General features: G+C 34.0%; 1 protein-coding gene across 1 annotated transcript; it reads right to left on the bottom strand.

Moving 5' to 3' along the window:
* Positions 1-1585: 1585 nt before the first annotated feature.
* On the bottom strand, positions 1586-4957 carry LOC130647643 (selenoprotein Pa-like). The gene is made up of 4 exons (XM_057453585.1): positions 4812-4957; positions 3547-3872; positions 2831-3061; positions 1586-1909 (listed from the first exon to the last, which is right to left on the bottom strand). The coding sequence occupies exons 2-4, from the start codon at positions 3864-3866 to the stop codon at positions 1735-1737; spliced, it is 726 nt and encodes a 241-aa protein (XP_057309568.1). The 5' UTR covers positions 3867-3872; positions 4812-4957; the 3' UTR covers positions 1586-1734.
* Between the last annotated feature and the right edge of the window lie 7252 nt (positions 4958-12209).

Raw genomic sequence — 12209 nt, forward strand, 5'->3', positions numbered from 1 at the left:
CAACTTCATACTCAGAGGTTAGACATAAACAGGACAGGAATTTTTTGTGAGTAGAAATTTTTCGGAATTTTTTATTGGTGAAGCAGCGTCGGTAAACAGTGACTAATTTTTTGCTTAGTAATTATACTAACTAAAATTTTTACCGATTTTTATTCCTCTGTTTCAATGCAGTTAAAGCCCATCCTCGTCCCCAGGACATATTGCCTTTTTTGATAAATTTGATAGATCTCTCGGTTACACTGGCTCAGGGGTCACAAAACCCTGGAGTCGAGGTTGGTAAAAGCCAAAATACATGAAAATTAAGTAGATTACTTTTTTAATTGTTGTATCAAAATAAGAATTTATTAGGATTGTTTATCACAACCTCGTCCCCAGCGATTTTTTAGGTTATTTTACATTGGGAAGCAACCTGGAAAAGTTCGAATGTAAAAAGCCCTTGGGACAAGGTTCTTGCTTTGGAAAAAAAAATTCTGTTGTTTCTATATTATAATGAACGTATACGTCTGTCTGTCTGTCTGTCACGCAAAATGGTAGCTTAGCTGCAACGGGCGAATCCGTGGATTTTTCCACGGGCTAACGACTAGTTTATATGAATCACTCTAAACATCGGAAATAAAACTGTGTCCAACTATTTTAAACAGACAACATAAGCTGTTATTATATAGACGCGGTTGGCCTGTTAAAAAATCTGCAGGTTTGACTGTCGTATATATTCTGGTCCTCAAATTTTCGCCAGTCGTACATATTGTTGACTTTCTTATTTTGCCTTGGCATGTAGCGATTCAACTATCATTTGGAACAAAATACCGTATCATTCCTGCTGCTGGGTTAGTGTTTCAACCATAGAAATAAAAGCGGCTTAGCTAGGATGGCGGAAACATTAGAGAGGTGAATTATATGAAAATCAAGCTGGTATTACTTTCAACGAAATAAATCATCAAGTTTTTAAAAAAAGTCACAAAATTATAATGCGTAAAAAATCATAAATCAAAAATCATAAACGCAAATGGGTTTAACGCAGGTCAGTTTTGCGCAATGAGAAACTTTTAATTGAAATTCTAACATGTCTAATCATAAGTCTGGTGCATAAAATGCACAAGTTCTATAAAAAATTGACCCTTTGGAGCCGATGAAAACAAGGGTGAAATCAGTCTGATTTGAAAACGTTATACTGCATGCAGGATTATTGGATGGAGAGGCAGGATTATTTCTCAATTTACGCTCTAAAGGAAGTTTAGCTAAAAGAGAAGCGGAAATAACACACAGGAGACAGTTTTGTTCGCTTGATAAAGTAGGAAGAAACAAGATTATTTCAACCCGAGCACTTAAAAAGATATAAGGCCTGGAATCCATGTTGTGGATTTAAAATATTTGCCTACAATTCATTTAAACCATTCCTATTGTTTTCTGGTATAAAAACTTTGTCTCCAGTTAGGTTTTTTGTTTTCGGGTTCTGTCCGTTTATAAAAAACCTAAGAAGCCCAAGAGAAGAGATTTGCTATTATAAATTCTTGGTCGGGAATTACTTCAGACAAGATGGGATATACTACGGATGGTACATGTGGGTAGAGTAAAAACAATAACAAGAATTTATAAATACGTCTGCTGCAAACATTACAAAGATAAATACTGTATTATTTTTGCCATTTATTTTTAGTTTTGTCATGGCCAACTTAGTTTCCAGTTCTCTTTTAAAAAACAAATGCAACCAAAGTTAAGTCTAGCAAAATCAGCTCATGTGTTGGTGAACGGTCCGTCAATATTCTTTATCTTGTACGAAATTATGGTTGGTTTTGTTGTTGTTGTTATTGTTGTTGTTGTTGTCATGTATTTGGTTGTAGGCACATCCCGTGGTTTGCACTTTCCGCAGAGCCGTACATGATGCCGGAATGTATTCAGCATGGCAAACCTATATTCAAGTAAAATATAAGAGTGCTGATAAACCCTAAACGAAGCAGCACAGCCGTTACAAGCATGTTTGAATAGTCAAGCCCGATAGTCGTGGTGATACCCGCAATCCCACACTCTTAAAACAAGACCCGAGACCCAATACCATGATTCTGTGACCCGATACCTTATTTTGTTTAACGGTGAGAAAAAGCGAAAAAATTGTATTCATGCGCGTAATGTGTGAAATGCTGTGGACGCGACCTTCTTTCGCGTCTGTTGTCTTTTTTTATTTTATATCCGAAAGCGAAACAGCCATGTTCATTTTTTGCTAGAGAGGTAAAATCAGTCTTGCAGTGAGAATTCTCCATCTTCATACGTCTATTTCATTGTACGAAGTTGTAGTTCTGTTAAGATATAACCTTTCGCTGTAAAATATTTTTACAGCAACAGGCATGCTGTAGTTTTTTCTTTTTCTCTTTGCAAGACGAAGTCGTGTAGGGAAAAGTGCAATATTACAACAGGGGATCTCAAGCTCCCTATTTTTTTAATTTTTTTTTTTTTTTGAGAAGTTACGCTGAATTAATAAAAGTTTGGTTTCTTAAACATTTTAGAGCTCTTAATAGAACTCTTACCTTTTGTTAAAAAAAGTCAGTAAAAGTGATCATGCTTTGAATTTGTTTCTCACTATATTTTCTTCCTGATTAAAATAAAGAAAACAATTCAACAATTCGATTATTAGGTTTAAAATATCCGGACGCGGGTCCTGGGTTGCGGGTATCACCGAGAGATCGGTTTTCATTTTTCGGATAAAAACAGCCGTTACTTAGCACTCTCCATCGTAGAGTCAAAATCAATACGTGCAAAAATAAGTACGAATGAGGTATACCGTTTCATTCAAGGAGAAGAATACATTTTAAGACAAAGAATCCAGGACTCCTACCTTACAAATGGATATCCTAGCCAGCTATACGGCCAATTAAAATGATACTGTTTCCTACCGCATGCATCGTAAATCAGTATATGTTTCCAGCTTGCGCGGAGTTGTTTAAATATATCCTGATCGACTGGTTCCTCGTATATTTTTACGTAGGGATAAGCTTCGTATATTGATCGCGGTAGGGGTTGCTTTTTATGATTGAGTGCAACAAATGAAATTTTGCGTTCGGTTGCTCTAAAAAAAAAAACTGTGGTTGATTTAATTTATAACCAGGACAGTAAAAAAGAACGGTCTCCCAAATAGCTGACGTTTATACGCTCAAGTTCGCTTTTATAATAACACAGAGCTACTGTGAGAATTTCATTCCTAATAAATTACTCTAAAAAACGGAACAAGGAGAGGGCGGCTATTGTAATGCTAATAACACAAAGCAAAAATAAGGTGGTCAGTATTTTGACACATCTAGTCGCCCCTATAACCAACTGCGTAATAGTAGTAGACAATCAATCAAATAGCATGCATAGTAAAAAAAAGAGAAAAAATTATTTTCATAAAACAAACGTGCGCTAAACAAATAGACCACCTCCCATTATTCATTTTCATCCATTGGTACATGAACCCCTTCTTTCCTTCAGGACAAACATAGTATTTGAATGCCTTCTTGTTTTTAGGTAAAGAAACATGAAAACGAAATGGCAAGGTTATAACGTAACACAAACCTATAGTATTTAGCCAGGTCATTCAAATAGTCGAGCTGAGATAAACAAAATTCGCATGTTCTTTTTATTAAAAATAAAACCACAGTGTATCCTTTTTCACCTTCCTCCAAAATCGGATTTGTACCGTTAAATTGCCAATTTGGTATAACTTTGCATCGGTCACGTAGCTTTGGCCATTTTTTATACATGTAATTGTAAAGATATGTGCGATGATCTCTGGGATATTCATCCGTTTGACTTCTCTCTGCTGCATCTGCCTTGAAACTTATGAAAACAAAGATGCATAAAAAAATGCTGGAGAAAACTGTGAAATTATTCATTTTGGTCTAAATATAAGGATTAAAAGTTTAACTAATAGTCAAATTTTACAAAGACGACAGGACAATACAATTTCACCCGATTAATACGGAGCCGCTAACAACTTCTCAGAACATGCTCGTCTCAAATGTGAAATTTAAAGTTACCTACGCTACTTAAAAAGAGACCTAGGGAACAAAAACGCATCTTAATCCAATACTTCCAGTTGTTATATTTAACGTACAATAAAACAGGTTGGAGACTAGGTTGGACATGAGTGTATACATGCGAGTCAAAGCAACCTAGTTCCCGGGGTCTTTTGCCTAGAGTCGTACATGGATCACCATCAAATTTGTCAAAAAGATACAATGCCTTGAAAACGATGACTGTCGAAACAAAATATTGTGACGCGAGTCTTCTTTTTCTTTATTCTCCTCATTTGTCAGAAGTTTTTGGGAATTGTGCTAATTTATTTTCTAAGGATTGATTCATTCATTGATAAGCTATGAAACAGAACATGTTTTTGAGCGAATTACTAATTACATGTAGCTTTTGGTATGTTGTTTTTTCGATAGGTAGCTTTTATAGACATAGAATATACTTAACATGTATATACAATACCCTTTACCAAATGCACTTATCGTTAATAATAAGCTAGGTGGCTCGCAGAAACAAAGGTAGTCGAGAACCTGTGACTTCTCTACTCTCTCCCCACTGTTCTAAAGTCAACAATCAGAATAAGTAATATTAGAGTACCGCCAACCCCTGAATTGACATGCCCTCTTTACTCGAACTCCTGTGAAGACAAATTAGTTCAAAATACATTCTATACTCTCAAAAAAAGATTTCGCGGTAATAATATTTAAATGGCAAAGCAAGTAACCCCTCCCTCCATCGAAGTGATATTTAGCGTACAGTTTGCGATTTGCGAGTCACCCGCAATGATTTAAAGTAAATTTGATACAAACCGAAACAAAGAAGACAAAACTCCACGTGTTATACCCTCCAACAGCTCTTGTTAGCCTCTTGTTTCATATATATCCACAGGCTAATATTAGCTAATATTAGACTTGAAACTTTGTTGTTTTTTCGTCTGAACTTTCAACCACAAAACTATAAGATGAACTCATCACTTAATATATTTATTTTTTGATAAAGTCATCAAATCCATTGATGTCGGTATACAACTCATATCTTTGTTTGCACGATTACAACAAATCGAAGCATGTGATTGGTTCATATACGTTTCCTTGAGGTTCATCATCCAATCAACTTGTTTGTTGATGATGTGTGATTTTTAACAACATCGAAGTTTATTCTCACCAGTCATCAATATTGACAGTGAAAACAAGTTTAAATACAACCTCGATCCCAGGCCCGTTGTCTTCCTGTCAATAAGAGCAGCACCCATTAGAGACAAAAATCCCTGGGGATGAGATTGGTTTAAATATGCATAGTTATTTTTTTTATTCAATCCACACAGATTTTTTGTTAAAATGGACACGAAGCCTGGGTACGAGGGTTTCGTCATTATGATTCTATTTCTGTAGATATTATTAAACTAAACACTTGTCTGTACACATGCATGGCAAAGGGCCAGAATGGGTAAAACCCCATCTTCCCTATGATTTTGCAGAAGTTGTTATATTATAAAAATTTAATCAATATGTAAGCAGTTTACTTCATTCAACCTTGCTTCAGAGATTTTTAGAGAATATATTCAAACTAGTCGTTAGTCCTTTAAAGTCACGGGGTTTTCAGTCCTTTAAATTCACGGGGTTTTCAGTCCTTTAAATTCACGGGGTTTTCAGTCCTTTAAATTCACAGGGTTTTTAGTCCTTTAAATTCACAGGCTTGCTTGTCCTTTAAATTGTAAGGGAATTTGCCGTCGCAACAAAGTGTTCAAAAAAAGATATTGCGTGTGACCGTATCACAACGTTTTTTCTTACTCACTGTCAAAATACGGGAAAAGTTGGATTTCTTTCAGGGAAACTCTATAACAACCATGTTTCCACAAGCGACCTTTTGACGGTTTTCCACTACGAGAACGACTATTGATTGCTTCGAAGTTTCCGGGTACAAATTCCACGGTTGTTCAGTGTTTTATACTTTTCTTGATAAATACTTTGTGTGAAGCAACCTCGTTTCCATTGTAACATTCCTTGTAAAAATGAGGAAGATCGCAACTTTTTTATTTTCAAAAGCGAAAAAAGTTTGAGTATAAAGTTCTCTCCACTATATTGCAATGCTTTTTAGGTTTATAGAATATTTGCAAAAACCGTTCCGTGATTTTTTGTGAACGCCAAGGCTGCTAATGAGAAGGCAGATGCCGATGGGAGTGAGTCACCTCGTCCCAGATCTCCATTTCTCTTTCTGATAATCTTTCTTTTCGCTGTTCAAGATTGTCAAAAAGAGGAAAGAAAGGTTTCCATAAATACCTTAGTTGCTTCGTAATCCCTTTTTTTTTCGTTTGATTTTCAAAAAAATTTTCAAAAAAAGTCATGGCAACTATCTGGACTGGATTGGTAAGACTATGACAAGAAATTTTAAAAGGGGAAGGGTGCAGAATCAGCCACTCTCCAGCATTGAGTACCCCAAATAGCCCAGCAGGAACAGGGTCAAATTTAAAAGATTTCTAAGGCGCATCAATTATGGTGGAGGCTCTTTAGTCATTATATTGACTTTTTATTTCCACTTTCAAAATAAATTCATCGCCTCAAACCAACCTAAGTTCAACTTGGTATCAGGCGTTCAGTATTAGGCTTATCAAACATTCAAAGTCTTCCTACTTGAGCTGAACATTTTCTGATCACTACATATCCTACAATTCCTCTCCGAATTTGGAATTACTGCTGAATAAACAAAACAAATTGTTCATTTCTATGTTTGCCACCATTGACGGGCAAATTTGCAGGTGATAAAATATTGTTATTATTGTTGTCTATTTTGCTTAAACATTTTTGTGATGAGATGTACAATAAATTTTAAAAAGTTTTTTGTAAATGGATTCTTCCACGGGTTTTAACAACTGATTTGATCTGCTGTTAAAATCACACAACCTCAGTTGGGAATCATAACAGAGCTTTTTAGAAAAACGTACTGGTCAATCACAATATGCATCACAATATGCATTGGTTGTTTTACCTGTCGTGCAAATTACATGTGATTGAGCGTGACTTCTCTATTATATCAATGTCTACCATTTTATAAGTATCAAGACAGAACTAATAACTGGATTGATAAGGGAATGTTAGGCTTAAACAAAATGTTTTGGATAAAAAAAATAATATGAGGCAAAAAAGGAAATCATTTTTCAAGTATGTAAATTTTAACCTTCAGCATACACAATTGTCGCTAAAATATTGACATAACGGTAGTTATCAGCAGTTTTTAAAAGTTCACAGGGAAGCACGAGTTCTTTAATACTTCGATGTCGGTAGGCTGCTAAGGTATAGTACATATGTATTTGAAGTTGAAGTCTCTTTATTTGAAGTTGTTATTCAGAACCTCTTCAGAGAACTTACCGAAATCTGAAGATTGTACCAAGTTTTAAAAAATATTCGTTTTGACAGGTCTTTAGGGTTGATAAACCATATGATAAATAACATGTCGGATTTTTCAACCTTCCTTAATCCCTGGAAACAATGTACAGAATACCTCACGGTAATTATACCGCCAGTCAGCAATCATTTTTAAACATTTTAAATAGAAGAATAATAGATCTTGCCTGCTGTAATCTACTAAACAAGGATTTCCTGAAAATTTTAGTGTCAGAATATTTAAAAAGTTTTATGGGAATTAAGAAATTAATTTGGATTTTCGAATTCGAAAAGAATTACAAACATCTTGCATTTATCTTTTTAAGTTATCGAAATTCCACTTGAGACTAGCGTTAAAATCGCAAAATAGGGCCAGTTCTGTATTGCGTTGCGGAAATCCGAGAAAAAAAGTTTCGATATTGAAAGTCATTTTCTCCATTTGGTATAAATAATTCTTCTTTGTTCAAAAATATCATCAACCCTGAAAATTTCACTGGATGTAACATTTCCCTTATAAAAACGAATGTTTACCAGATGTGTGTTTTTGTTTTTGGATGTTGACAAAATTAAGATTTAAAAAAAAGCTATGCATTTATTTTTTCAAGATATACGCAAAATACTGACACAGAATCAGTTATAAATTGACATTGGAGTGGATTGACAATATTTCATTGAAACAGAATGAACAATTTGAAAGTTAGAAGTTCAAAAATTGGTTAAAACGATGTCACAAACAAATTTTGTTAAAAGTTTGTTTCCATAGGATTCTTGAAGAGGTTTATATTTATATATTTTACACTACTCTGTTAACTTCGAGGGTTGTCTTCTTTTAATGCTAGTCAATGGAATGAAAGCGCTGTTTATCATTTCAGGAATAATTTGGGCGAGATCGGTAAATGTAGGAATAATTTGGGAGAAGTTTGGGAGAAAATATTGAAATTTATTCAAAAAATTGCATGAATTTGCCCTTATATCACGGCACAGTGTCGTACATTAGATTTGTTCTGAGCGCCACCTTGGGTTAGGATTTTTTAGGGGCCTCATTGATACTATGAGAAAAATCTTGGAGTGAGTGAAAAAGTGAAATTGAGATACAAGAGAAGAAATTAAATTTTTCCCATGCATGTGACTTAAGTCATTCGTTCGGGATGTAGAGCAAATGAATTTGTGCGTCCCACTTAATGCGTGCGAGTTAGCATATACCTTTCTAAGTGAACAGTGAAAAAGGAAAAAAAAATTCTGGATGTAGTGAGTAGACTATATACTTTATTTATACTAGTTTTAGCGTGTAATAAATAATTTTTGTAAAAATATTTTGTTATTGCGCAAAATTTAGTACAGAAATTGCGCGCAAAAATGAATAAATGCGAACATATACTTTTTGGTTTAAAGGCATCTATGTTTTGTCTAAAACTCTACATTTTACTATTTCCTGTTTTGGTGGGGGAATTTGACCAAGCGTTGAAATTATAACTAATATTATGACTACTATTTTTCTGCCTGAGTGGGTTTTTCCACGGGCCTTATCGACTACGTAGAATATTAACATTTCATCAATTTCACAAAAAGACATTACAGAGAAAAAAATTAACTTTCGCGAAAGGACAATGTTAACATATGTTCGCAGGAATAAACTTTTGCGATCCAGCTTTTCTAAAAATTATTGCTGGTCTAACTTTTGCGATTTGGGTCAAAAATCACGAAATTGCGAAAGTTTCTTTTGCAAAAGTTTCTTTCTTCGAAGTAATCCATTTTTAGGATATTTCAATTTGTTTTTTCGTATATTTTTGTAAAACTTTCACTCCTAATAAGTTATCAAACAGTTCATATACTTTAAGGAAAACATTTGTACGGAAAGAAAATTTGGCGGATTTGACAAAAACCTGCCAAATTAAATACCGGCTAAAATTAATTTTATAGACATCCGCCAAATTAAATTCCCACAAAAATTAATCGTTTTACCGCCCGCCGAAATAAATTCCTGCTAAAATTAACTTTTTTTCACCATCCTCCAATTTTTTCGTGTTTTTACAAAAAAATGCTTTTGATTTTAGAATTGACGACGAGTGACTTTCTTTTTTATCCAAGTTGATAGTTATTACTGTAAAAAACTAATGTTGCTGCTTCATATACAAAGAAACAAACAAGCTTGCATGTATTTTTTAATAAAGTTTTTTTTTCACCTTTAAAATTAAATTTCCGCCCAAATCATTTATTTTGGTATTTGCCGAATTAAATTCTGCCAACTCCGCCAAATTTTCTTTCCCCCAAAATTTGTTCGCATAGGGTATGTCTATGCTACATAACGTGATTACTGTTAATGCTTAATTGAGCGCCCCGGGCGTTAATTTAAATTTGTCTTTTTGAGTTGGTACTTATTCGACCGGACCAGTAAATCGAAAGGGACGCTTATAAAAATTCTATTCTTGTGTTACGTTAAAATTTATTTTTAAAAAAATATAATGACCGTAACAAAAAAGCGCCCTCTTTGGCTCTAGAAATACTTTCAAATAATATCTGTGCTCTTTTTCGAGAGGCGTGCTTATTAAAAATACACAAAAATAGCTGGCCACCTATTCAAGAGGGGTACTTATTTAGGATCGGTGCTTATTTAAGAGTGGGCGTTTTTAATCAACTATTTACAGTATCATAAATTTTCTTTAATGTTTTCTTCATTGGAGAAATATCTGTGGTATGTTGCAAATTTCTCGAAAGGTTGCCACAAAAATAAATCCCATTTAAAAATTTTTCTACCAACCGCAGAATAAAAATGATGCGCGTATACATCCTTCTTTTGTTGTGTTTTGCAGTTTTGCAGTGAAGAAATTCCCTTTTTTTCGGGATTTTTTACCCGAAAGGTATACTATAAATGTTAAGGAAAAATGTGGAGGTTGAAAGACATGGCAAATTACTCAATTTTAAGCTCTTCATAAAGATAAATGAAAAATTTATAAAATAGTTCGGGTCGCAAAATAAAAAATCCCTGCCAAAACTCCAAACTATGGTGATTCGCAAAAATTAAATTTCTACTAAATAAACCGTAAAAATTTCTTCCGGAAAAAAAACAATGAGGCTAGGAATCATTGAATAGAACAAAATAAGAACAACGGCAAGGATCAAATTTTACTGATTTTCTCTTTTTTTTTTGCGCTCAAATTTGCTGGAACAAAGTTTATTGCTACAAGATGCCAGAATCTTTTGTGTTAAAAATAATTAGATCAACATAATGTGTTGTGAGTCAGCATTTATCCTAAATATTATTTTTTATATTTTTATGCTGGATTCCAATACATAAGTTGTAAAATTGTTTGTAAAAGCTTGAATCTAAAACCGAGATTAAACTAATAACGCTGCAGGCTTATGGGATTTCTAAGGGTTTTTTTTCTATCCTGTCTACCCTGTCACACCTGAATTATTTTTACAACAATGTTTCAAAAGCAACAGCAGGATATTGTTCAGTTAATTAGCAGTAATCTAATGATCAGAAACGAAGAGATTGATGAATTAGACAAAAAGATGAAAGAAATCGCGTGATCATATGAAGCTATCCAAGAAAAAATAGAACATTAAAAAAAATTCTTTTTGGAGCATTTGAAAAAATTAAAGTGTTAGAAAAGGACAAAAAAGATATAGATGAAAACCTGACAGTAACACAAAATATGAATGGGGAAAGTTTTAAAAAAATGGAAGCTGGTTTAATTGAACAGACAATGAATCGTAAAGAACAATTCAGTATTTATGAGGAAAAACTACGAAACTTAGAGGATAGACAAAGAAGAAACAACTTACGTATTGATGGGTTGGAAGAAAGCGAGTCAGAGAGTTGGGACGATACCGAAAAAAAAGTGGTAAATTTATTTGAACACAAACAAGATGCAGGCGCTGCATAAACTATCTCGCTATTAAAAATGCACAACTATGAAACATCCACAATGCGACCCAATTCTACAATTTCTGCTAACAAAAATACAGCCTATCATCCATGGTTAAAAGTCGCGCGATTGAAACGTTTATGGTCTTAAACGGCATTTAGGTGACAAAAAATCAAAATTTTGATGTCACCATCATGTTCAGCATACTTTTTTTGTTATCTGTGCCAAATTTTGTCGAAAATAAAGTAGTTTTAATTTCGGACCAATTTTGGCCTAAAATGACATTTAGGTGACAAAAAATCAAAATTTTAATGTCACCATCATGTTCGGCATACTTTTTTTGTTAACTTTGCCAAATTTTGTCTAAAATAAAGTAGTTTTAATTTTTGGACTAATTTTGGCCTAAAATTACATTTAGGTGACAAAAATCAAAATTATGATGTCACTATTATGTTCAGCATACCTTTTTTGTTAACTGTGCCAAATTTTGTCAAAAACAAATACCAATTTTGACCTGAAACGTCATTTAGATGACTTCCAAGTACTTAGACTAGAGAGTTTAGGTACGAAGTTTAAATCTGTGACGTTGCAATTGACCATTTGGGACATTTAGTTAGTTACGAGTTGGAAACCTATCCTCGCAGGCTAGATAGTAAAAAGAAAAAAAAAAAGTAAAAATAGTTACCAAGATGAGATTCGAACACACGACTACTCCCGTGTCGGTGCTCAGAGAGCCAAAAATTTCCATTTTGGGACGGACGGCTGTATTTGAATACTCCTCGCAGGCGAGATAGTAACTAGGTTTATCAAATGTTTATCAAACGTAGAGAGGGCACACCGCACAGGAGAGAAAGGCGATTGGAAAAACCGGACTGTTGGATTAAAAGGTTAAGGTTAATGTTTTAAGAAACTCAAAAAAAAACTAAAAGGCACCGGAATATACGTAAACGAACCA

This window comes from Hydractinia symbiolongicarpus, chromosome 6 (assembly GCF_029227915.1).
Source record: "Hydractinia symbiolongicarpus strain clone_291-10 chromosome 6, HSymV2.1, whole genome shotgun sequence".
NCBI lineage: Eukaryota > Metazoa > Cnidaria > Hydrozoa > Anthoathecata > Hydractiniidae > Hydractinia > Hydractinia symbiolongicarpus.

What these genes read in the sequence shown, in the direction of transcription:
- LOC130647643 (XM_057453585.1), bottom strand. Translation starts at nt 3,866, where the DNA reads ATGAATAATTTCACAGTTTTCTCCAGCATTTTTTTATGCATCTTTGTT. An exon ending in GACCTGGCTAAATACTATAG is followed by an intron (nt 3,062 to 3,546) that starts GTTTGTGTTACG and finishes TTTTTTTTTTAG; the next exon opens with AGCAACCGAACGCAAAATTT. An exon ending in CTAGGATATCCATTTGTAAG is followed by an intron (nt 1,910 to 2,830) that starts GTAGGAGTCCTG and finishes ACTTGAATATAG; the next exon opens with GTTTGCCATGCTGAATACAT.